General features: G+C 38.5%; 1 protein-coding gene across 3 annotated transcripts in view; it reads right to left on the reverse strand.

The window, feature by feature from the left end:
- The window catches only part of SUCLG2 (succinate-CoA ligase GDP-forming subunit beta), a 302213-nt gene that overhangs the window by 139932 nt on the left and 137766 nt on the right, over positions 1–24515 (reverse strand). For all 3 annotated transcript variants that reach the window (XM_037800053.1, XM_037800047.1, XM_037800036.1), the window contains exons 3-4: positions 1655–1754; positions 707–797 (exon numbers count right to left, since the gene is read on the reverse strand). In XM_037800053.1, the coding sequence (XP_037655981.1) occupies positions 707–797; positions 1655–1754 (191 nt within the window). The remainder of the gene's footprint in view (positions 1–706; positions 798–1654; positions 1755–24515) is intronic.

Below are 24515 nucleotides of genomic sequence, written 5' to 3' on the forward strand. Positions count from 1 at the left end.
GTGCCTGTGACACGGGGGTTGTATGGTTAAGAGATGAACAGACTGGTAGGACAGTTAGGTTCTGGCCTCAACTCTGCCGCTCCCTATTTCACGACCAAGGCAGGCCACTTTGCTTCTCTGGGCTTTGTTTTCTGTGTGTGTGCACATGCACATGCACACATGTGAGTGTGTCTGTGTGTGTACTATACATACTTGGGTGCCCCAGCAGACCTGACTACTACAACCTACTCCAAGCAATAATAGTAGCTCAAAACAGAATTGATCTCAAAGTAACATACAGGTGCAGTTAGTAATACCAAAATTATCATAACAGGTAATTTTGATTCACAGGGCTGAAGGGGGGAGGGCTGCTGAGGATGGGGTGGGAATATCCTTCACTGAGTATAAGAACTGGACTATTAAACCAAGCCCTTTTCAACATTAAACAGAATGAATCTGTGCTCTGCAAAGGAAAGCTACTGCTTTGGTCACCCACCCCTGCCCAATTCTACTAAAGGCAGATGAAAATACATAATATTAATATTATAGAACCTTTTTTTATTCCTCCTCAAAGCCATTCTAAATACTAAACAGATTTTATGAAGTTTAACAAAGTGGCACCTTGCCAAACAGCAGTGCTTCATTAGATTCTGCCAAAACTGAAGTTGATTCTCTTTTTTCTTTTTTTAACATATACACAGAAAATGACCAAAAGCATTCATATTACCTTCTTAACTTTCACACCTTCTTTGGGAGTTTGTTTTGTTGCTAGATTATACCCAATCATCTGTTTAGCCAGCTGTCCCACGACTTTAGGGCTAAGAGAGAGAAAAAAGACAAAAAGAAAAAATTGATGTCCATGTTGAAAATTATTTAAAAGCAGAGTCCATATATAATTATTTCCACACTGAACCTCCACTCTCAGTTGGTAGGTCCTTCTGCTCATATGCTATGTGCCTAATACTGAATAGAGGCTAGGAACAAAAAACTGAATGAATGAATGAATGAATGAATGAATGAATACATGAAATGGAAAATGCTTGCTTACCTCCACCACCCATCCCCCAAATAAATTAAAGTCCCAGTAACGACCCATGCTGAAATGCATAACATATTTAGGTAGGAGTTCAGTAAATAACAAAGACCTGATAGTGAGTAATTTGGGAAGTAATGAACAATGCAGGGGCAAGGAAGAGGGGTAAATATTTAACAAAGTAAATAATGAACAGTTATGTGACAAATGTGGCAAGAACAAGGAGGAGAGGAAAGTGTAAGATAAAGCTGAAAAACAGGCTTAGATAAGAAAGCTGATGCTACATACAACTGATGCTGCTGGTAAGGAGGAACCACTGCAAGTTCATGAATAGGGAGTGATATTATGGAAGTAGCATTTAATTTTGTAAGTGGTATCTTTGCCAACATTTATGATGACTCACTGATTGTCTAGGAGAGGAGTGTCAACCTTTCACCAGCTAGTGAAGGAAAATCCGTTTACGGGAGGAGGAGGAAAAATGGGCCACTGTCAGAGACCTCTACCCATATCAGTTCCCTCTACTTGCTGCGTCCTGCTCCTACTCCCAGTATAACCCCCTTTCTCAGGGTTTCTTTCACTTATGAACAAGATTTTCCATAATAACTTGGCCCAAAAAACAAGAATTAAAACTTCTAGACTTACTCTTTTGTTAAATGAACACCTCCTTTCAACCCACTGTTGAAAACACCTTTTCCTCTTCCTCCGGCTAAGATCTGGGCTTTTAAAACAATTTCTTTTGCATCTGAAAAAGAAATATCCAGAGTTAGCAGACAATTTTAAATTCCTTAAAAAAAAAAAAGTCAACAAGGAAAATGGTTATGATATAGAACTTCCAGAAGCAACTGGTAAAAGCTCTCTCAAATCCACTTTGAAAATAAAAGGCATAAAGAACTCAAAAGCATCTATGTGCCTACATACACAGCTAGCTTACTGAGGACATTCAAATGCTTCCTATGGTTTAACCAGCTAATAATCAGCCATCCCAACGGAAAGGAAGGTATGTGTGCCCTTGCTCTTTTGAATCTGACAAAAAATGATGCTAAATAAATCCCGTTCAGAGTATTAATTTTACTGTGTATGACACTCCCATGTGGCAGAGACACCAATCTGTCAGTCAAGAGGAACTAACTACCTGTCAGCCAATTGCCTTGCCAAAGTGAAGAATGGATTACATGGGGGAAAGGTTTTAAAGACAGAAGCAAAGGCAGTCTTTAAAACTGTGTTCTTGGAAAACAACAGCTTTCTAAACAATTGCACTATATAGCGATAGATTTGGGTAAGGGAGGAGGAAACGGATTAAAACTAAAAGCAAATAATATATTTTAAATTTGGCAGGTAACAAAACATCCCAGTAGAAAGTAGTTTTGCAATCTTTGTTTCTAAACACACTCAAGGAAAGAAAGAACTGTCTATTCTTGACCTTTTGGACCAGAGTCATAAACTCAAATATCTTTATGTGCTTGGCAGGAAACCTAGGTGTGTGAAGCAGTACAGAAAGAAGGCAGTCTCGAAGCAAACAGAACTCCCCTCCCAGCCATGGAAGGAGGGAGGGAGGGAAGAAAGGAGGGAAACCTAAATCAAACATGTTGAACAGACCAAACATTGCACGTCTTCAGCCACAGCTGGCATCCTCTGTGATTCATCTTCCTATAAAGCAGAGAACTAAATTAAATAATCTTCTATAAAGCAGTAATAGTTTTCTGGTTCAGCACCCAGGTTTAGAATCTGCAGAGCCAGGTTTCAATAGAGCCTTCATCCCTTACCTACAAGTATAACATTGGGCAAATTAATTAATGTCTCTGACCCTCACTTTACTCAATTATAAAATGATGAGGGTTGTTTGAAGAATGAAATGACATGGTGCACGTGAATGTTTTATCCCAGGGTCTGAAAACTCATATTATTAATAAAGACCATTGCCACCACCAAGAGGTTCATTTATTACCTGTATATATTATAAGGAATCAAAAGGATTGTTTCCACTGGAGCAGAGATGTTACAAAGCTAACAGGTGATGGTACCTGCCACCACTCATGTAAGTAGGAGCTCCATTTATGTGTTGGGTGTTGAAGCTATTGCTGGTTGTCATTGTCATCATCATGTGTAGGCAAACAGACAAAGGATCAAACAGAGAAAGCCATAGAAGGTTTTCTCAGAGGTGATGGGGAGCCACGGCTCACTGTCTTTATTGGTTGGCCTTCCTTTCTCTTATCTTTGCTCCTTCTATTACAGTCAGAAAAGCAGGGCTCGCTTCTCCTCAAGAAACACAGACTCTCTTTGCTGCCCTCTCCATTCCTGGACAGTTTCTGCTCTGAAGGTGAGCCATCACAACATAAGTCAAAACCTGCCTTATAAGAAACGCTTCCTTTCATAGTAAGCGGAAGCCTAGACACAATCACTGCTCATTATCAGAAACTCAGCAGGAAAAGAAGAAATTAAAGTGAATTTATTGCATATATAGGCTAAGGCCTATAAGGGTAGCAGTTTAGACCAAGGACATTGGAGTTTTACAGAACTGGGTTAAAATCTTCAACTGCACCTATCACTTTCTTTGAAGAGGTAAAAGTAGCATGCTCATAAAAATGGTACTCATACAGGAATCTACAGTGTTATGATGATGTGAAGAATAAATGAAACATAGTAGGTAAAGTGCTTTTTTCTACACATGGCAGTTTTTAATCTTGAATCTCTATCTAATTTTCTTTTTCTTGATTGCTGAGGTATTGGAATAGCTAGACGGGAAAGAACAGAAATGGTGGAACAGTAATCCATGGCATTCTTTGAAATTTGTTTTATGGTTACTTGTTAAATTGTAATTTCAAAATTATCCCCTTTTTGTATATATGTTATATCTCACAATAAGGAAATAACTGAAACTATGGTACTGTCATGCATAACATTTTTGGAAATTTCCTATATAACTACTTGTTAAATTGTACTTTGAAAGTTATTATCATTTTGCATATATGTTATATTTCACAATAAGGAAATAACTGAAACTGTGGAACTGTAATCCATAACATTCTTTAAAATTTGCTCTCTAACTACTTGTTAAATTGCACTTGGAAACTTATCTCTTCTATGTATACATGTTATATTGCACAATAAAAAAATATGATCTAAATAAAAGCCAAAAAATGATAGCTATCATTATATTTTCAGCAGTTACCAAAAAAATGATATATGGGAAGGGATTTCTTATTTCTCTTTTGAAGGCATCAAATGGAAAAAAATACATTTTGCTGTCTACTCAAATAATTTTTTTTTAATGACCATTTCAAATTCTTTTAAAAGGATAACCATTATTCCAGAGCCATTACCATTTGTCATACCCTTTTCATCCAGAAGAATGAGATGCCTTCTTGTCAGAGCTTTCCATCAGCAAAACTTGAAAGCCAGACAAAATACCTAATTGGGCACTGTTAATTGGCACTACGCAGACTTCATTACATCAGCTTTAGTCACGAGCCATCAAGACCAGAAAACAGTTGTATCCTCAAAGAAGTGTTGTCAATTACACCTGTCACCACCGAACCACATGTCAAAGGACTCCCTGCCATCTAGCTGGTGGCCAAGCAACCTGAGAGCTTAGGAGATTATGAAGCCATATATTGAGGCAATCGGAAAAAAGGAAAGGAAAAGACTGGATCCAATCTATGGACATCTTCTGCAGCTCATACCCCGGGCCATAAATAAGTTCATTTAAATCATCTCCTCTGGTTAGGTCTCAAATGAATTCAATATAGCAGATCAGCAGCCCAGACTAAAGCATGTTCTTGAGGGAAACCCACATAAAGCAATTTAATTCAGTGGTTATTTATTCAAGTCCCTGAAAATTAAGTGGCCAAAGCCTACTGAACAGTAACTTGTCTTTCAATCAGAATTTACCAAGTTGAGTCACACTTAATATCACTGTTTTCATTTTATTTCAAGATCTAATTTCTCCAAAAACTCACAAATATTTCTGCAGGGGTTTATTTGTTTGATTTTTACGTTACCTCCTGCCTCTATTCCCAAACTGAATTACAAAAGAATATCCCATACAAGAGATGTAATTTTTGTCTGAATATGTAAGAACATTTAACTGTACTCTCAGGATAACAAACTAAAAGAAGAGAGAAAAAATCAGCAACTCTCACAGATTTTTTGAATGGAAATAGATTGCACCTAAACATTGATAGCTGTATTACTGGACTCTGAGTTAATATCTAGTATATCCATTTTAGGAGGAAAAAACTCTATAAGAGACTGATCTGATCAACTTATGAATATGTAAGGTCCTCAACTACCGTATCACTTAAAAGGACAATATTTATGGCCATTTAGAAAGTTTAGACAAAACCCCACCCCAAGGCCTTGTTTTCCTCTATCAGCTGCATCAAAAGAATGCTTTCCCAAATGTTTTCCTTTCATTTTTTACCACAGCTGTTATTCTAACTACAATAAAACAGTTATACCAATTTTAAAAGTCCCCCAGTAGTCCCATGCTGGGTAATAAATGTTCTTGGAAAGATTATTAAATCTAAAAAAAAGAAAATAAGTCAAATTCATTAAGGGAAGCACAAACCAAATAGAATAAGTAAGACACATTTTAATTAGGCAAGCTTTGTACATTTGGTTCACTCTCTTTTTTTTACAGATGGCATTCTGAAAACATTTACGCAAAATAATGTTCATGAGCCTAGTTCGTCAGAACCACACTGCAAATGGAGCACTGTAAATATCTGAAAATGTTAATCAAGAATATTGGTAGGAATATATTATTTTCAATTACCTTTTTAAAGAGTTTAGAGATGAATCAAATATTTGTATTATTAACCTAGTTTTTAACCAGCATTGCTCTCTTCCAAAATATAAGACTTTTCTAAATGCAAAATGAAGTGCTACGTACACTGATAAAGCAGTGAAATGAGAACTATAGTGATCATCTATTTCAACTCAATAACTCTGGACTTGTTTGGGGAACTATCATTTCTGTGGTTCACTGACTGGGCAAAAATTGGAATACCTAGGTTTCAGGACAATTGCATCGTGTAATTTCTAGCATAGTGATCACCTCTCAAGAGGTTTGATTGAATTTCTAATTTGAGAAAGTTAAAATGCATTTCAGATTTACCTACTACTGGAAGGCAAGCAGAAGGGAAAGGAAGATGCAAGAGAAGAGTCAAAAGAATAAATTATAGAAAGATGAACCTTTAGAAAGAACATACAATTACAGGGAAGTAAATTAGAAGCCTAAGTGCCAATTTCCTAAACGAAATGAGCTAATTTCTATGTTTTCATTATGACCCTAGCAACCAAACTCAAAAATGAGAATTATGCTTCTTCAATCATTACTGTAAAATGTCCTAAAGATGGATTTATATTTTCTGAAGTTGCAACTAGGTCACTGGGAAAAAGATGGTATTGTGATGACTCTTTCCATGTGCCCAATGGTATCACAGGAACTGAAACAATTATTCCAACTTTCAATCTGTCTGACATGGGCTTCCCAAGTTTAAGAAAGAGAATTTCAACCATACAAGGGGTCAGAATAATCCATTTCACCACTGGTCATATCCTCTTGACTGAATTAGGATTGGAGATACTAACTAGATCCTGGTTACTTGTCATCCCCACCACAATGACACCTAATGAAGATTTAAATTGCACATGTTGGAAACAGTGATTTACAAATATAAATAAAAGAAGGAAATGGGATAACATCTCTAGGACAGGGATTTTGTATACAAATAGGAAGTTGTCCAGGGAGACACTATCTCACAGTAAGAAATCCTTTCATGGATATAAATTTTAAGTCTTAAATTTCCTACTGATTATTATATCTAATTCCACTAAATCTTTAATTTCCTATTGATTATTATATCTAATTCTACATTATCAAAATAACTCCAGATGCTGTAGGGGCACAATTACACCACTTTTGAAGCGCTTACTAGTTGTAGAGTAGATAATAATATTATCTTAACACAAAACACATCTATGTTTTCAAGGGAATGATTTTAATTGTAGTCCCTATAAAGATTCCTAGATTAAATTTTGATAAATCATTGTTTGTTCATATTGCCATAGTCATAAAGAATTGTACATTTATTACTACATTATAGGCCTCATTAAAATCCATGATACATTAGTCCACTCTTCTGATCTTGTCAGTGATGTTATTAATTGCTTTCAGAACCATCACTACACACTTTGTTAGTGATACAATTTTTAAAGCTAGATAAAAACTATCTCTAGAAAGGCTCAAACCAGTTGTAATAGCTTACTGTTACTACTCAGTACAAGATACAATCTTGTTCTTCTCATGTAATTTAATACTAATAAGCCAATCTTACGTCAATTAGATTAAAAGATATATTTCTACAAGAAAGCTTAAGGACAGAACAGTCAACGCAAAAACATCCATGTGACTTTATTCAAGCACTTGTAGCTAATCAACGAATTTCCAACATTATAAGATTGCAACCACAGGACATTAAACAAATCACTTCTGCAAATGAAGCCACTTGAAAAAATGACAACTTTTCAGAAGAAAACTATTTTCTTCAGAAGGAGAAATTTCCAAAAGAAATCTGTATTGTGTTTTATACAGGTTACAGGATGGATTCATTTACATTGCCAGTAAAAATACCTGTATAACATTTGTAACTTTGGCATATCCTGCAAACAGTCATGGGGTAATAAAAGCATTTATGAACACCAAAAGCATTTCTGCTGTGTTTTGTGGTACATTTGAAGTGAAGGAAGGATAAAAGAAAACTAGCTAGAGCAGCTCATTTTTTAATTTAATTTAATTTTTTTTTCTGATTTTCAAAACAAGGATGTGTTTCAGTCAAGGTTCAATTAGGGAAGCAGCACCACTGTGAGTTATGGATAAGAGATTTATTATAGGCATTAGACCTTATACAATCGAGGTAGGAGCTAAGAAAGGGAAGTTCTGAAAGTGGGGGTTGGAGGGTCAGAGAAACCATCAACTGGCAGACCAGAGAAGCCAGTACATCCAGATCTGGAAATGCAACGGCAAAGCAGGCGCTGTGCAGAAGGACACGGGACTTCGTTGCCAAGCATCTCACGATGGGCCTGAGTCCGTATTGATTAGCAGGGTCAGCAGTCAGGGAAAACAGCTGGACATGGAGCTGTGCAGAGTGGGGATATGCTGGACCAGCCAGCATCTCTGCATCTGTCTATCATCACATCTATCTCAATGAACTTCAGACAGTAACGGCTGCAGCCCAAAGTTTTGTGCAAATTCTTCTTTTGGACAATTCTAACCTGAAAATATGCAGGGAGGGGGATTATGGTAAACACAGTTCCATCTTAATTAATTAATAAACCACCACAGGTGTGAAACATCTGAAGGAAGAGCCCTCCATGGTTGATCTTAACCAGTGATGAACAAGGGAAGGAAAGGTGTCAATGCCCAGAGCTGGTATGGGTGGGTGTGCACTCTCATAGACTGTTGGTGGGACTATGAACTCATGCAGTGTTTGTTTTCAGAGGCAACTGAAATGCCTATCAATTTAAAAGCATATGCAATCTTTACATTGTCTGATTGCATCCACATTTAAAGTTGTTTCTTTCATTTTTAACCAAATTGCTAATAATGTGAGATCTCCTACTTGTTGATTAGCAATCTTATCTTTTTCATATTTTCTCTTATGCAAATCAATTCCTCTCTCAGATGCTCCAATGGTAAAAGGTGTTCTCATATGCAATCGAGTTATTTGCAATCTCACATAGCTGAGTCTTAGCTCAGCCATCTACTGATAGTCTCTTGTAGGCTGCAACACTGGGGTCCTTCTCCCACGCCACAGTCAAGGAAGATCCTTCAGCTTCTCATGAGTTGCATCCTTTCAGAGAGGGGCCTAAAGCAGAGTGGCAGATCCCCTAATGATTCAGCTTTTTTTTTTTTTTTTTTTTTAAATAGCACAGTCTCCATTTCAGAGGACAGAAGCTCTCCAATAAAGACTCTGGTTCCAACACTTACAATCTCAAACTAAACCTGAAATTTCTGTGCCTTCAGAGCTCCACCCTCTGCTGCCCAGGCATGTCCTTTCTCTCACAGAGATCATCTTTCAGGAAGTCCTCACCTCTCTCGCCAGTTCCACTTCTTAGAGAGTCCCATTCTCCAGACAGGCCCATATATATCTGACTTCCCAGTTGCAGATTGAGTTTAAAATCCCTCTCAAGACTCCTGAGCCCAATAATGTCAACCAAAGATTAGGGCTGGACACTTGGTTCCATGCTCCTGAAAAATTCACAACAGTTAAGAAGAACCTAGAATGTTCTAGGATAATTAGGAGGCCCACCTGCTGAATGCGCATAGTAAACCCTTTGGTAGAAAAACCCAACTTCTATGAAAACTGACTACAGAAATAAGGATTTTTCACTGCAATATAAAAATCGCAATATAATATCGAGAGAAAAGAAACAATCTAATCCATCAATATTTGGACATTTGTGAATGGAAAAATAAATTTTATGTATCCATATAATGAAATAATAAAATATATAGCCATTAACAATGATTAAATATGTTTATGTATGAACACACAAAAATGCCCCAGGTATACTAGAAGCTTTAAAAGAATGATTAACAATTAATGTGTTAAAAAAAAAACAAAAAACTTACATTTGTGAATAGCTACATAGTCATAATGAAATCTAGATGAACAATAACCAAACTCTTAACAGAGGTTTTCCTGGGAGTGGGAGGCAGAGTGGCATCACATGGATACAGCCTTATATATTTTCTTAGTATTGATTTAAATTTCTTTTTTTGCAGTTATGTGTTATCATAAAAATAAAAAAAGAAAAAGTTTAGAAAGTGAGATAAACGTAAGCAGTTATTCATAGTAGTTTGTCATGCAAATTTAATGTCCTTTATATATAAGCTTTTATACTTGTATTATACTAGGTCAGGGATGCCTATATTTGAAGGGACCTTAAGAAGACAGCTTCAGAAAACACATACAATATCTAATAACATGACCTCCTGAAGTGTCAGGCAAGAAAATCGAGAGTGGGAGAAAAATGTTTTGCCCATTGAAAATGTGTAATGAGCACCTACTATGTGGGAATTCACAGACTGAAAAAAAAAATCACGATCACCACCTCTCAGAAACTTCAAATCCACTGGAAGAAACAGACACATAAACAAAGTTATAAAAAAATTAATGTTATAATAAACATAAAAACAAAGTACAGTTGGAGAAAGTAATGGTATCAAACTGGGCAGGAGTGGGTACAGAGGAGCCACGATAAGAAGAGTGCTGGGTCAGAGGCATGAAGAAGAGCTTAGGGTTTTCTAGCTAGATAAGGCTGGGGAACAAAGGCAAGGGAATAAACATCTAAGAAAGGCTACTTTGCTTTTCTATCTATATTCGCTTGGCTCTCTCAGTTAACTATTTAAATTAGAAGTCACTATAGCATCATTTCAAATAAACCAGTAAAGCACACCAGGGTTCAGCACTACAAATCACATAAATGTGTTATTTCAGATTTTCAGAAAACCTCTATGTTTATCTCTCTATAATCAAGAACAGCCTAGAAATAAGGGGGAAAAAAACCGCACACATTTATTGTCATTAAATTTAGATATTTTACCCTTAAGTGCTTTTAAGATCTCTAATAATTTTATCATGGGGATCTGAAAACAACCCCCTATCTAGTTAACCTAACTCTCAAACAGGGCTCCTATGAAAGTTCCCCAAGGGGTCCAAGAGTTTCAAACTAACCAGTTGTTTAGTTATTATTTGTTAGTAGCAATAACAAAGTTAATATCCATCCCACCTCCAATATGCAGACAAACATACATTCCACATTTGAAATCTGCTAGAATTCCGAATACAGGAAATACAGAGTTCTGAACAACTGCTTGATGATGTTGCCATAAAAAGGAACCCAGGTGGATTTTATTTTCCACTTTAAAGTAGTAAAGTGGTTGATGACACAATGGAGTTAAGTAGAAGCCAGGAATGACCTACCACATGAGAGATGAAAGACCTCAGAACCACTTTACCATGATACACACATCTACTGGGGTCCAGCATAATTTGTTATGTTGCCTTCAAATAGCATTGAGTTTTAAATTGCAATGTCTTGCTCTTTTATTGCCTGTCCTGATCCATTCATTGTGTCTGAAATCTAAGTCTATTGCTTGAATGTTAAACACAGAGGGGACTTTACATGGCATCCTGAAGGATGAAACTGTGTAATCTCAGTAAACTGGAATGAATTTATGTTCATTTGCCTTTCAAAGACTGAGAAATAGTTTTTCCTTTTTCTCTATGCCAGCTTTTTTGGTTGGTTTCCCTCCTTTCTTTCCTTCCTACCTCCTTCCTTGCAATGCTTCCAAAGTTATTTACTCTGCATGTTCAAAAATATCTGAGATAACTAACTTCAGTTTCAAGTAAGAGAGATCAGCAATGACCTCACTTCTCACCTTCCATCACACCCTGCCCCCAGAACCTGTCCCAAATAAAGACTTATACATGTAAATCCCTATGAAACAGGACATTCATCATCAATCTGCTTTACACCTGACCTCAGAAGCCACGAAACTTGCATCTATTTCCTTGGATTGTTTTCAAAACAACTTTTCTGGTTATGTTTGTAGTAATCAAGCTAGCACAGTCTTTTGGGGGATTTTCTACATCTATTTTTTTTTTTTTTAAATGCCTAGCTTGAACTAGAATTCACATTGGGAGAAGCCAGATCAAGTGTTATAAACAGGAAATTGAGAAATTAACAAGCTGATGTGTATTTCACTTCTTTAGGGAAAAAAAAAATTGAGTTGACTTTGGAATTGCAACACCCAAAACAGCACAAGAAACTAATCAAAAGCTAGGATCCATATCTGGTAAAACTAAGAGAAAATCCAGGTAGCTTTTAAATCGTTCTCCAATGGCATTAATGTGTCAGAGAAATCAAGTCCTGTTTCATATTGATAACCTAACAGTCCTATATGAAGATACTCTTTGAAATTACAATTATTATGGGAAATTTATGCCCAAGACTCACATTTCATAGTCACAGCTAGAAAACCTGCATCTAAATCTACTTCTCCCACCCACTAAAAGCTCACTCTCTTTTCAGAAGGTGGCCAGTACCTGTTTTACTCCCCAAACTCTCCCTCAACACCATAGGTTTTTAGTATTTCCAACTTAGTGTCTAGCAACATTGTATCAGATATCCAGAAGCAAACAGGACATTCAGACAATTACCTGAAATAGTTTCCTTTCATATTCCCCAATACTGATGTCCTTAAACCCAGCTGCAGCCTCTTCAGACTTCTGACCTTTCTCTTTGCTGCTCAGCATGAGGTTGCAGCTGTCTGTCCTCATGCATAAACAAGATTTGAGTGGAGGCAAAGGGAGTTCTTGCTACTCCAGAACAGTTTTTCTCAAAACACCTGTCAAAAAAAGCTAAAAGCAGGATAATTCTCAAAAGGAGATGTCCTAAACTTATGCAAAGGAAGCAATTTTTACGAATCAACTAAATGAACATTGACTAGGAAATGCTAAGGTGTCGAACAAAGCAGATGCCAGCTCTCCTCTGAAGGCCCTTCTGGTTCAAAGGATATGCCGCACAGGGGGGGATCCACGGAGCCAGGGAGGGCTTCTGTCAACTTAATGAAGCCACGCTCCAGTTTTGCTAATCACGTCCCTCATGCCTTCTGTACAGTGGAAGTTTCTACTGAAGGGCACAGAAGTATGATGGGGGATGAGACTGCATCATCCCCCTGAAAAGGACAAAAAGAGGGTTCCTGGCACATGTTCATTTGCTTATTATCATCACTTCCTCAGCACCGTGAAGTGATAATCGCAGTGTTTGCTAGCGCTTACTGTGGAATAAGATTTGTGCTAAGTGTATACATTATCCCCATTTAACAAACAGTCCATTTGAGGTTAATTAAGCAGATTTCCCAGGGTCACACAATTAGCAAGTAGTGTCGGTATTTTTAACCCAGAAGGATCATTCTAGTGACTGTGCTTTTAATCCCCTCAGCTTTTAAACCCCCCACATACAGCCTCATCACTACTCCTTATATTTTATTAAGAAAATATTCAATCACACAGAAGAGCTGAATGATGAGTACTGTAAACATCCACAACACCACTACCCAGATTGTTAACATTGTGCCTTATTTGCTTTATCAAATATTCTTTCCATCCATCACAAACCATCTCATTGTTTCATGCATTTCAAAAAAGTTGCAATCAGTACAGTTACCATTAAACTCTGTAGCAGGCATATCAATAAGTAGAGTTCAATATTTTTTTACAGTTTCTTTCTGGAGGAGGTAAATTTTACCTATAGAGAAATGTCCAAAACTCAATTCAATGAGTTTTGACAAAAGCATATACTGTGTAACTCAAATCCCAATCAAGAAATAGCATTATTGTTTTGGAGACCGTATTACAAGGTGTTCTAGTTTGCTAATGCTGCCAGAATGCAAAACACCAGAGATGGATTGGCTTTTATAAAAGGGGGTTTATTTGGTTACACAGTTACAGTCTTAAGGCCATAAAGTGTCCAAGGTAACACATCAACAATCAGGTACCTTCACTGGAGGATGGCCAATGGCATCCAGAAGACCTCTGTTAGCTGGGAAGGCACGTGGCTGATGTCTGCTCCAAAGTTCTGGTTTCAAAATGGCTTTCTCCCAGGACGTTCCTCTCTAGGCTGCAGTTCCTCAAAAATGTCACTCTTAGTTGCTCTTGGGGCATTTTTCCTCTCACAGCTTTTCCGGAGCAAAAGTCTGCTTTCAACGGCTGTCTTCAAACTGTCCCATCACCTGCAGCTCCTCTCTCAGCTCCTGTGCATTCTTCAAAGTGTCCCTTCTTGGCTGTAGCTCCTCTACAAAATGTCACTCACAGCTGCACTGAGTTCCTTCTGCCCGTCAGCTCATTTATATGGCTCCACTGATCAAGGCCCACCCTGAATCGGTGGGGTCACACTTCCATGGAAATAGCTCATCAGAGTTATCACCTACAGTTGGGTGGGTCACATCTCCACAGAAATCTAATCAGCACCAAAACGTCTGCCCCACAAGACTGCATCCAAGAATATAGCTTTTTCTGGGGGACATAATACATTCAAACTGGCACACAAGGATATTCCCTAGGACAAAATATCTAAATAGAACAGCATTGTCAATGACAATCTCACGTCTCTAACACATTTCTTTAACTGCAACTAAATATAATAAAGCCCAATGCCTGGAATATAATAGGCACCCAACAGACAGGTGACTACTAAAGGGTGTGCAAAAAAAAGAAGCCGCTTCCACCACTACCAGTACCTCCAGATCAGAATTCTGTTTGAAAACCATTCCTAAATCACACAGAGTCAATAATACGCAAAACATTGATTTCAAAAGAAAATTTTTGCTATGAGCATATATAACTTTTTGAAAATAGAAACAACTATTTTAAAACATGCATTTTTACCAAAGCAATATTTTGTTAACTTGGGGGAAATGATCAATAATACCTGCAGCAAAGGTGATTCTTCCCACCATACATGCCCTGGTACTTTTGTATGATTACTCCATTTTGTAGGGAATTGAATTTTCTTAGGGATATTGTCAACTTCCAGAAAAGCCAGGATGATGCTTGGAGCAACGGTCCACTGCTTAAGTGATGGAGTGATGAAAATCACTATCTTTAACCAAAAGGTTTTCTGTGCTATCACTTGTCACTGTCACCTGTCTGAAGCTTAACATCGTGGGACTCCGGACTTTTGATAAGCCTGCAGGATTTTTGAAAGAAAACCACCAGAAAGCATTTAGAAGATAAAAGCCAAAACAGATCTGTATTAAAACTAGAGTTGATTTCTTTTTGCAAAATCTAGAAAATACAGTTATAAATGCCTTTAAAAAGTCTGAAGTGATATAAAGCGCACATTAACAGTGCATATCTAAAAGTGGGGGTTCAAGTGCTTTTTACTTCCTTTTTTATAGTTTTGATATTACCTGCATTTTTTTTACAATGACTCTTCATGTCTTTTATAATCATACAAAAACTATTTTCAGATTTAAATAAAATATATGCTTATTTAACCTGGTAAGATGTTAACAATATATTGCTAAGTGGGGGGAAATGCTTGCTATATCCAAAATGTACCACTAACTATATGTACATATATACATGTAATATGTATACTGAAGATAAATATGGAATGAAATATTCCAAAGTATTAACTCTGGTTATTTCACAGGGTAGAAGAGATTATAGATAATTTTTTCTTCTTCTCTGAAAATTTGCTACAAGGAACAGATATTATTTCTGTACATCAGAAGAAACTGTTCTTTCTAAAATGAGCTTATTTGTATATTAGATAAAATCAGGTGCTTGAGTGTATATGGAATGCTGCCAATTAGCTGTATTGGCTCAACACAACTTCTTAAGTCCTACAGAAGACATAACTTAAAATGGAGGAACAGGAACAAAATGTGGCCACTTTTTAATTCAGCAGCTAATCCTTGTGTTCAAAGCCAGCCAAAGATTTCTTTGGGCCTGGGGGCACATGCATCTGCACTTGCCAGTATTAGCTGCATCTGATCCATGCAAGTGACATGAAGATTTGTCCCTGTGAGATTCAGAACAAGTCACTACACCTCTCTGGACCCGTTTCTGTGTAACATAAAGGGGTGGAGCTCCCTCTTGAGGTGCCCTCCAGCAACAGGATGCTAAAATATACAAGGGGAATTAATTATTAAAGCTATCTCCTTTCTATGTACACAGATTCACCATCCCTTTTAGGTCCCTCTTACAGAAGCAAATGTACCAGAAGTGGTTAGAGTGTAGTGGTTAAACTCATGAACACTGGGTCAGACAGCCTTGGATCAGAACTCAGGTTTTGCCCCTAACTAGCCAGGTGAGTGACCGTGGCCAGGTAACCGAGCCTCAATTTTCTCATCTACAAAATGAAGCTGGTTAACACAGTCCTTATCTTTTAGAGTTACTTTTAAGTATTAAGTGAGGGAGGGAAAATCCATGTAAAATATTTAATGCAATGTCTGGCACATCAAAAATATCAAGTAAATAGTAGATGGTGACAATAACAATGAATATACTGTCCATTGGGAAAAATAACTTTTATAATAAATCTATCATCACTGATTTTTACAAGTGTTAAGAATACATGATATTTTTGTCTTACATTTTCCAGTCATTCATAAAGGATAAATAAAATGTGCTCATGGTTGCTGAGAACACACCAGTTCATATCAAATTTATAAAGGTTAGATGCTTCAAGAGCAGCTCAAATTCTGCAGACCTCTAGCACAGCCCTGCCACCCCCCTCTGCTGGATGGATTATCACTTTTGTGAGTAAAATGAGTATCTCTGGATCCCAGCTTCAATGCCCCTGCCACAAATGCCCACCATGCTTATATTTACTTTATCATGGTTTGTTTAGTTTCAACACCTGCGGGTTTCCTTTCTTTTTGCCCGTTTCCCTTTTGATCTCCATGGCTGTCACCTGGCACAAATGGCCCGGGCCCATCCGCCAGCGTTCTTGGTAGAGGACACATCCCTTGACTCCATCTGGAGCTGCTTCACTTGCGGCCTCGTTAGCAGGCTGAGGCTTGTACTGGCAAAGGGCCTCCTTCCCCCGACACTGATGCTGGGGTCTCCCCAGCCCCATGGCAGCCTGATGGGGAGGGAAACTGAGCTTGAAGCACGCGAGACACCAAAGCTCGGGTGGCGTTTTGTACACAGGAGTTAGGACACATGGCTCTCTGTGCTTTGGTATTACTCTGCCGTTGCTCTTATTGTTATTCTTGTGGGTGGGGCTGTTTTGTTTCAGAGACACCACGTACTCGGTATGAACTGCACTAAGAACTGTTCAAAGCACTTTACACACCTCATCTCATTGAATCGGCACATCATCCTTCTGCAGGACACTGAAAGTCAAGGCAATAGTCGCTTACCCCAGATCACACAGTTGTAAATTAAGGAACACAGTATCCAGCAGGAGCTGAAGCCCCGCCCATGCCACTTAAGCATGGCTGCTTATTATCCTTGCTGATTCAAGTTTGGGGAGTGGGAAAGGTTGCAGGGGGTGGGGGTGGGAGTGGGGATTGCGGTGACAGTGGTCACGCTGAAGGCAAACTACCCAGTTTCGAAACTGTCCAGAATTCCTGAGGACGGCTTCTGGGGTAACTGGCTGCGCAACTCAGTAGGAGAAAAGATGACAGCAGTGGCAACGAGCCTAGCGTTCTGAGCTCTATGAAGGGTAAGATCACACATATTAACAGCTTCGAGGGCAATTCATTATATTGTTCACAAAACCAAATGTTTTTGAGATTTAATATACCTGATCATCTTGTAATAACACAAAGCCTGCTCCATTCCTGTATTACCTCAGCACTTTTGTTATGCATGTATAGACAGCAATCCAAATATGGGGTATGATACTCAGAGAGCAAGTCTCTTAAGTTAAACTCCACAGAGGCTGGCCCTACCTGCTCCAGAGCCCTGTTGCTAAGGCTCAGGTGTCTACAACATACAAATGCAAGACTGTGTAGGTTGAGTCCACTCGATCTAGCATTAGATTTCTTCAATTTAAATTCTGGTTCTACTTTTTTACTTAGGTAAAACTGGAACAGCCACTTAACTGCTCTAAACCTCAGGTTCTTCATCTTTAAAATGGTGACAATAATACTAAATACACCAAGGGGGTGTTGTGGGAATTCAAGGACACAACCCATGTAAAGTCCTTGTCCAATACCTGGCAACATAGTAGGTGACTGATTAATGTGAACTACTAATGTCTGTAATGCCTTAAGCCCTCTAATTTGGCTCCAAATGGTTCCTGAGCTAACCCATCAGCCTCATCATTTCCCTCTAACAAATGCCACTGTTGTTTGAGCCACTGCTAGGAGACAGGTAATATACGGGTGCTTTATATCTTATTATCTCTAACCCTCCCAATATATCCCATAATTTAGAAGGACATGTTCAATATGTTCAAAAGACATTAAATGACTATTGAGGGGTCTGCCCTTCAGCCCAGGGTTTTTCTATCACACCTCCCATCCAGACCAAGAGGAGGCACGTGGATGTTATCCTGCTGCCCAGGGCAGCTGCTCATCAGCTGAGGCTGACACCCCCCAGCCTCGCCATGTGGGCGCTGGCACTGTCACCAGGACTGGGCGGTGGCATCCTGCCTGGCATTCAGCTCCTGCTAGGACTGCAACCTTGCCCATTACGGATCTTCAGTCATGGCCACTGCAGCAGGCAGACATTCCCATGTTGATGTATTTTGGAGTCTGAGGGGGTCTTTTCTGCAAAGAAGAATCTACTTTTGGTTTTAAATTAAGTATTTTCTATAGTAAGGTGACAACTTTTTTAAAAATTCATTTTTTATAAGCCTTTGAGTTTAGCTTGCAAATCTTATTCCACCTATAAATTTAAAATTGTAACATTCAAGGGGGGCTTTTGATTAAGGTTCAAACAACTCAAATTGGACACACTAAAATCCCTTTAAGAAATTAGTTTAATTTACAAATTTAATGGTTCAAATTGCATTTACAAATTTAATATACACATTTCTTTTCTTAAGCACTTCAATTGCCTGAGCCAATAAGCAAAACCTTCCCAAGTACTAAACTGCACCAGTTCCCTAACAAATGACATTAAAGACACAGGGAACTTTAAAAGCATTACAATATTGCTTATAATCTTTGTCAAAAATCTTTCAACAGAAAAATCACAAGAGTAACATCAATTACTCAATTAAACATATTAAAGTGGAATCAATGTCTAATGCGTTAGTTACTTTACTATACCAGATTCTTTTGAACATTACAAGCATATCAACCACAAAATGTATGCAGATAATTAAAAATTGATAAGAATTATTCACACGGGTTTCGGGAACTTCATCATCTGTATATGAAATTCTAAACCTTCCTGAGCTTAAAAGAAGCATAACCACTAAGGAACACTTTTTAAATCCCATGTTATAGATATCCAGGATAGGAGTGATTGTTCATGTGCTTCTCATATAGAGGTTGCAACTATTTTTAACGGTTGCTGGACAAATGGGGACCCCCAAACATGGTGGTCTTTAGGCCTCCATCCCTGGGTTCACTCAGGTTATACCACCACCTAATTCTGCTGAATTCCATCAGATTTGAGCAGACAGAAGTCAGCCAGCCTCTCTATAAGACTGCAGTTACCACTTTCACTTACTTACTGGGGTAGGTTGGATTCATGCCTTTCTTTTTTTCTTTTTTTTCAAGTTTTTGGGAATTTCAGTTGACTTCTTGTTGCTTAAGTACTATAATGCCTTTCCATGAGATCCCTCATACTGTATTTCTTTTAAAACTTCTATAAATTTTGTCATTTGATTTAGGGAGACTAAATTTAGCACCCTTGCTCTACCTCAATAAATTGGGTGCTGGCTTCCTTTAAGAGTATCTTTACTGCCTGACTGAATTTAGAATTGTTTTCATTTTCTTCTTGTCTAGCAGAGGTATCAGTTAGGAATTGGCTCGTGGCCAAGGAACCAGAATTTTAAAATAATAAATTTAAAAATTGTAAATTAGATAGACATTTATTTTTCTCCCACATGAAGTCCAGAGATGAGTTGTTTGGGGCTGGTGTCACCATTCCACGGTCATCATGGTCCCTCAACATATCACTTCCACTTCATGGTCAGACTAGCTGTCACGGGCCATGACTCAGTCAGAAGTCCTCATCAGCTACACAGGAAGGTACACTATAGTTTTATTCCAGACAGCCATGTACTTGGTGGAATCCTGAGGGGTGTTTGGTGCCCAAGGACAGGAGGGCAGAAGGGGAGAAAGGGGGTGTCACGAAGATACTGGTGGCATGCCTGCTGGAGCTCAAGGACATGGGCAATGAGGAAGCTAGGGGGTGCCTTGTAGAGACCTGTCAGTCATGTACCTGACAGCACCCCAAAACAGATGCTGGAAGGAGTGAGGGTAGCAGGCAAAAGAAACAATGTAGTTGGGAAACTGGTATATTGGTTAGTTATTTTAAAGTGATTGAGGAAATAAGTAGATAAAAAGGGTAATGAGAACCAGGTTTCTCACTTTTGGAGGAAATATTTCCAAACACAGAAATGTGGAAGGCTAGAAAGAACCCTGAGATGTAGGATTGGAATTGGAGGTATCACTGTAAACATAATCATTTTTTATAACATAGACAAAGAAATGTTACAGTGCATGTGTATGCATACAAATATGGCTATGTAGAGTAGAACAAATGAGTATTTCATATACCTTATGTATTTGTATGTGTGTATACACACACACACACACACACACACACACACTGTGCATGTGAAAGTAATGATATCTCAATAATAATGAGCACAACTGTGATGGTTAGGTTCATGTGTCAACTTGGCCAGGTGACCCAGCTGTCTGGTCAAGCAAACACTGGCCTAACAACTGCTGTGAGGATGTTTGAGGCTGGTTGATAAACCAACAGGCTGGTTTATTGGATCATCAGTCAACTGACTGCAGCTGTGACTGATGACTCATCAAAGGGCATGACTTCCACAATGAGAGAATGCAATTGGCTGGATTTGATCCAATTAATCAGTTGAAGACTTATAAGCAAGACAGATAGAGGACCTTCACTTCTTCTTCGGCTGCCCAGTGAAGCATTTCCTGAGGAGTTCGTCGAAGTTGCCGGTTTGTTTCCTGAGGAGTTCATCGAACACGTTCGTCGAAGATCCCAGTTCATTTCCTGAGGAGTTCATGGAAGTTGCCGGTTCGTTTCCTGAGGAGTTCATTGGACATCTTCCTTGGAGTTGACAGTTCATTGACGGCTCTACAGAATTTGGACTCGTGCATACCCACAGTTGCGTGAGTCACTTTTACAATTTGATAATCAGAGACACCTCTCATTGATTCTGTTTCCCTAGAGAACCCTAACTAATACAACAACTAAGAACCCAAATCTTGGTTTCCAAATATCATCTCTATTAAAAAGAACCAGGGTATCTAAGAGAAAATTTTTTGTTGTCCCAGGACTGGGATGAAAAAAAGAAGCTGAACCTGGAACATATCATCCCAGAAAGTAAGGAAATGCTGAAAGACACAATGAAGCCATGTCAAAAAGACTTAGTAAAGAAAAATAATCCATTGAATAAAATAAGAATTTATGCCCCCTTCCTGATATTAATTAATTAATCAACTAACTAAGCAAGCCAGCAGAAGGAAAATCTCTTCCTTTCAGTAGAATCCAAATAATAAAAGTAAAACAAATGATGGAAATGAGAATCCAATTGGCAAACTTTCACAGAGATGGGTTGAGTCAGGTGGGAGTTGTTAATGAAAGCCAAGGCTGCAGGTGGAGGTCAGATGAGGAACATATTGGTGTAATTTCCGAATACCTTCCCCTGAAATTCTACTCAATTACAAAGGGAAAATGGCAAATCTATGGTGGAAACCTGGCAGACACCAGTGGGGGAATGGGTCACATAGCTCCCGATGTGGTCAACTGTGAAGAGCTGACCATCATTTCTGTGGCATTTCTGCCAAGAATGCAGGACCTACATCTGGCCCTGAGAAGACATTAGGGGGACCCAGATTGAGAAGCATTGTAAAGAAGGAATTGCTGGAACTCCTAAGCTCCAAGGATTTGAAAGACAGGGAAAGAAGAAGGAAATGTTCCAGAGTGGCAGAGACTGAACAGAGATTGCAACTATATGCAACATGTGTTCCGGAATGGGATCCTGAATCAGAAAAGAAGACGCTGTCAGGACAGTTGGGAAAATACGAATGGCCGTCATATATCAACACTGATTTCCTGATTGGGAGGGCTGGTGATGATGTAGGAGAGTATCCTTGTTTTTTGGGAAAAACACACCAGAAGGTTTAGAAGTGCTGAGGCATCATGTCTGTAGCTTGCTCTCAAATGTAAACAGGTGGGATATCTGGGTGACAGGGATATGGGAGTTGTCTGTATAGTACCTGGAACTTTTTCATAAGTTTTTAATTATTTCAAAATAGAGTAATAAATAAATTTTTAAAATCAGGGCTCTATTTTTTCAGGAAGAAGGGGAGCCCTGATATTGGGTAACAACTAGTGGTTTTTGCTGCTAAGGCCACAACCATATCTGCATATCTTTCTTGGCTTTACACAGCTCTATAATCATAATCCATCTTCCCACTGTCTTTGCCTCATTGGTTTGCCATTCACGCCATTATGTCTTTCCCTTTGCCCCATTCCATAAGCAACCTGCCTTATGTGCAAAACAGTTAGTTATGATGGGCAACATGCTTTGGGCAAGAAACAGGAAGATGTTTCTGATGTCATAAGATCGCAGAGCATCTAAGAACTGCCCTGAAGTAGAGTTTCAGCAGGAAGAACAAGGTGGAAGTAATTCAGCCAAGGAAATTGGAGGACAAATGCAACATCCAGGCAATGTGGGGCACCTAAGACTGTACAAGCTGTGGAAGAGAAAACAGAAATGAGAGCAGTTTTCAGAGATACAGTCCTGAGCATCTGACCTACCTTCCTACAATGTGCAAAGACCATCCACGACTAGCACAAAGGCCTGGCCTGGACTGGTAGCTACCCAAAATCTCTAGTCAGTGAGTCTCCCAGCTAGCATTCTAGACATGTTCCGTATAACATGTTTGCAGACCTGTCCCTCACTGGAAGAAGAATGAGACTAGGAATGGTTTGGCAAAGTGTCCTTCCATGAACTCATGGAATACTGTTCCTTAATGACCTAGTCGTCACATTGAACATCTTAAGAAATACTAGTATCACAAACTATATACCCATTTATAACACAGATGTTAGTGTCACCATTGGGTATGATGAACAGAGAGTGTGTCTGCTGTCTACAATGAAAAGAACATCCAGCAGGTAACACTCTTTGCTTCTTCTCACATTCAAACTTATATTCCATAAACATTTACTGAATTCCCTCTGTGTCCTGAACACCCAGTGCCCATACTGAGCCAAGCCACGGAAAGGAAACAGATGTGGAAACAAAAAACTTCATAAAAAGCATATATGACATCTATTTATTCCCTAATCTATACTTACCAAATAAAGTACTAGACCTTAGCTTATATTTTTATTTTAATTTGCTTTATTCTATTATAAAGTTGGGGACCAAATTAGGGAAGCTGAATACATCCTGGCTGCAGACTTCACTATTTTTTTTTTTTTAATATTAGACCCATGTGTGTGTATCACTTAAATCAGTGGTTTCCATGGTCCAGAGCTGAGCAGTATTAGAATCACCTGTAGCGCTTCTTAATAATTCAGAAATCCAGACTTAATGAATCAAAATCCCAGGAATTAGACTCAGAGGTAAGGGTTTTAAAAGTTTCACAGTGGGTTCTGATGCACAGCTAGGCTTGGGAACCTTTGATTTAAATAACTGTCACTAATTCTACCCAGAGTGACCTTAGCACACTATAGCACTACTTGGCAAAATAAAAATCACTCCCTTGGCTGTGAAACTCACAAGACCGCTGATTAATCCATTTGAATATGATTAAACTGCTTTCTATTACCTGGGGTTTGTGGACAGCGAGGAGCTAAAATGTTGGCTGTGACATCCATTATTAATGCTATTCCTTTCCAAAACCTGTCCCTTTGACCTCTGTTTATCCCTCCTTGTCTCCTATATGCGTTTATAGTTACTTGTTATTAAGTGCAATTACATCATGCTGAGTGTAAGGACACCCCACAAGCTGTTAGCTATATTATCTTAATAATAGATTTCAGAGTGTGATTTCCAATTAATTTCATTTTCCATATGCACACGCAGCTCCATGGGAAGCCAAAATTATAGAGTAGCCATATGGTACCTCATAAGTAACAATTAAAACTAATTTTCTATTCTTTGACACTAAAAAAAAAAAAAAAAAAAAAAAAAAATCATATGGTTCAAATGCCACAGAGAAAATTGAAACTTCAACAGCATCTGTAGCTTTCTAGAAAGAAGATGCTTGGCATTCCATATTGGTGGTATTGCTATTCTTGCTTCTTGTTGGCAGTCGTTGGATGAGGCCTGTGGGCTCACCTGCCTTTTCACACGTTTGCTTCTTTGCTGCTGTTACCTTGCAAGGATGTCTTAGAGTAGTCCTGAGAAGGTGCTGTAATTTCAAATCAGTGAATTGACTTCAAAAGAATAAATTAGCTTCCTTTAGAAATAAATGATTGCTGATAACAGAACTTTCCTACTGGCTCATTTCCAAAAGGCAGTGGGGGAAGCACTGCTGCAACCTGCCCAAGCCAAGAGAACATGGTGATGCTTTGCAAGCAGCAGAGACAATTGTACTAGGCTAAGGGAGGGATGGGAAAAGAGAGACTCCCTCTAGAAACTCAGGCTAGTGCGATAATTGGATGGATGGTCCTTTTTCACTTATCAGAGGGTGTAATTTTGTCAACTATCAAGGGTCCAATTTTGGCAGCTTCATCTGCTGGGAGGTTAAAAAATAAAACAAAACATATTGAGACCTTATTCAAGATAAACAGTGTGGTAG

Source organism: Choloepus didactylus, chromosome 1, assembly GCF_015220235.1.
Source record: "Choloepus didactylus isolate mChoDid1 chromosome 1, mChoDid1.pri, whole genome shotgun sequence".
NCBI classification, from domain to species: Eukaryota; Metazoa; Chordata; class Mammalia; order Pilosa; family Megalonychidae; genus Choloepus; species Choloepus didactylus.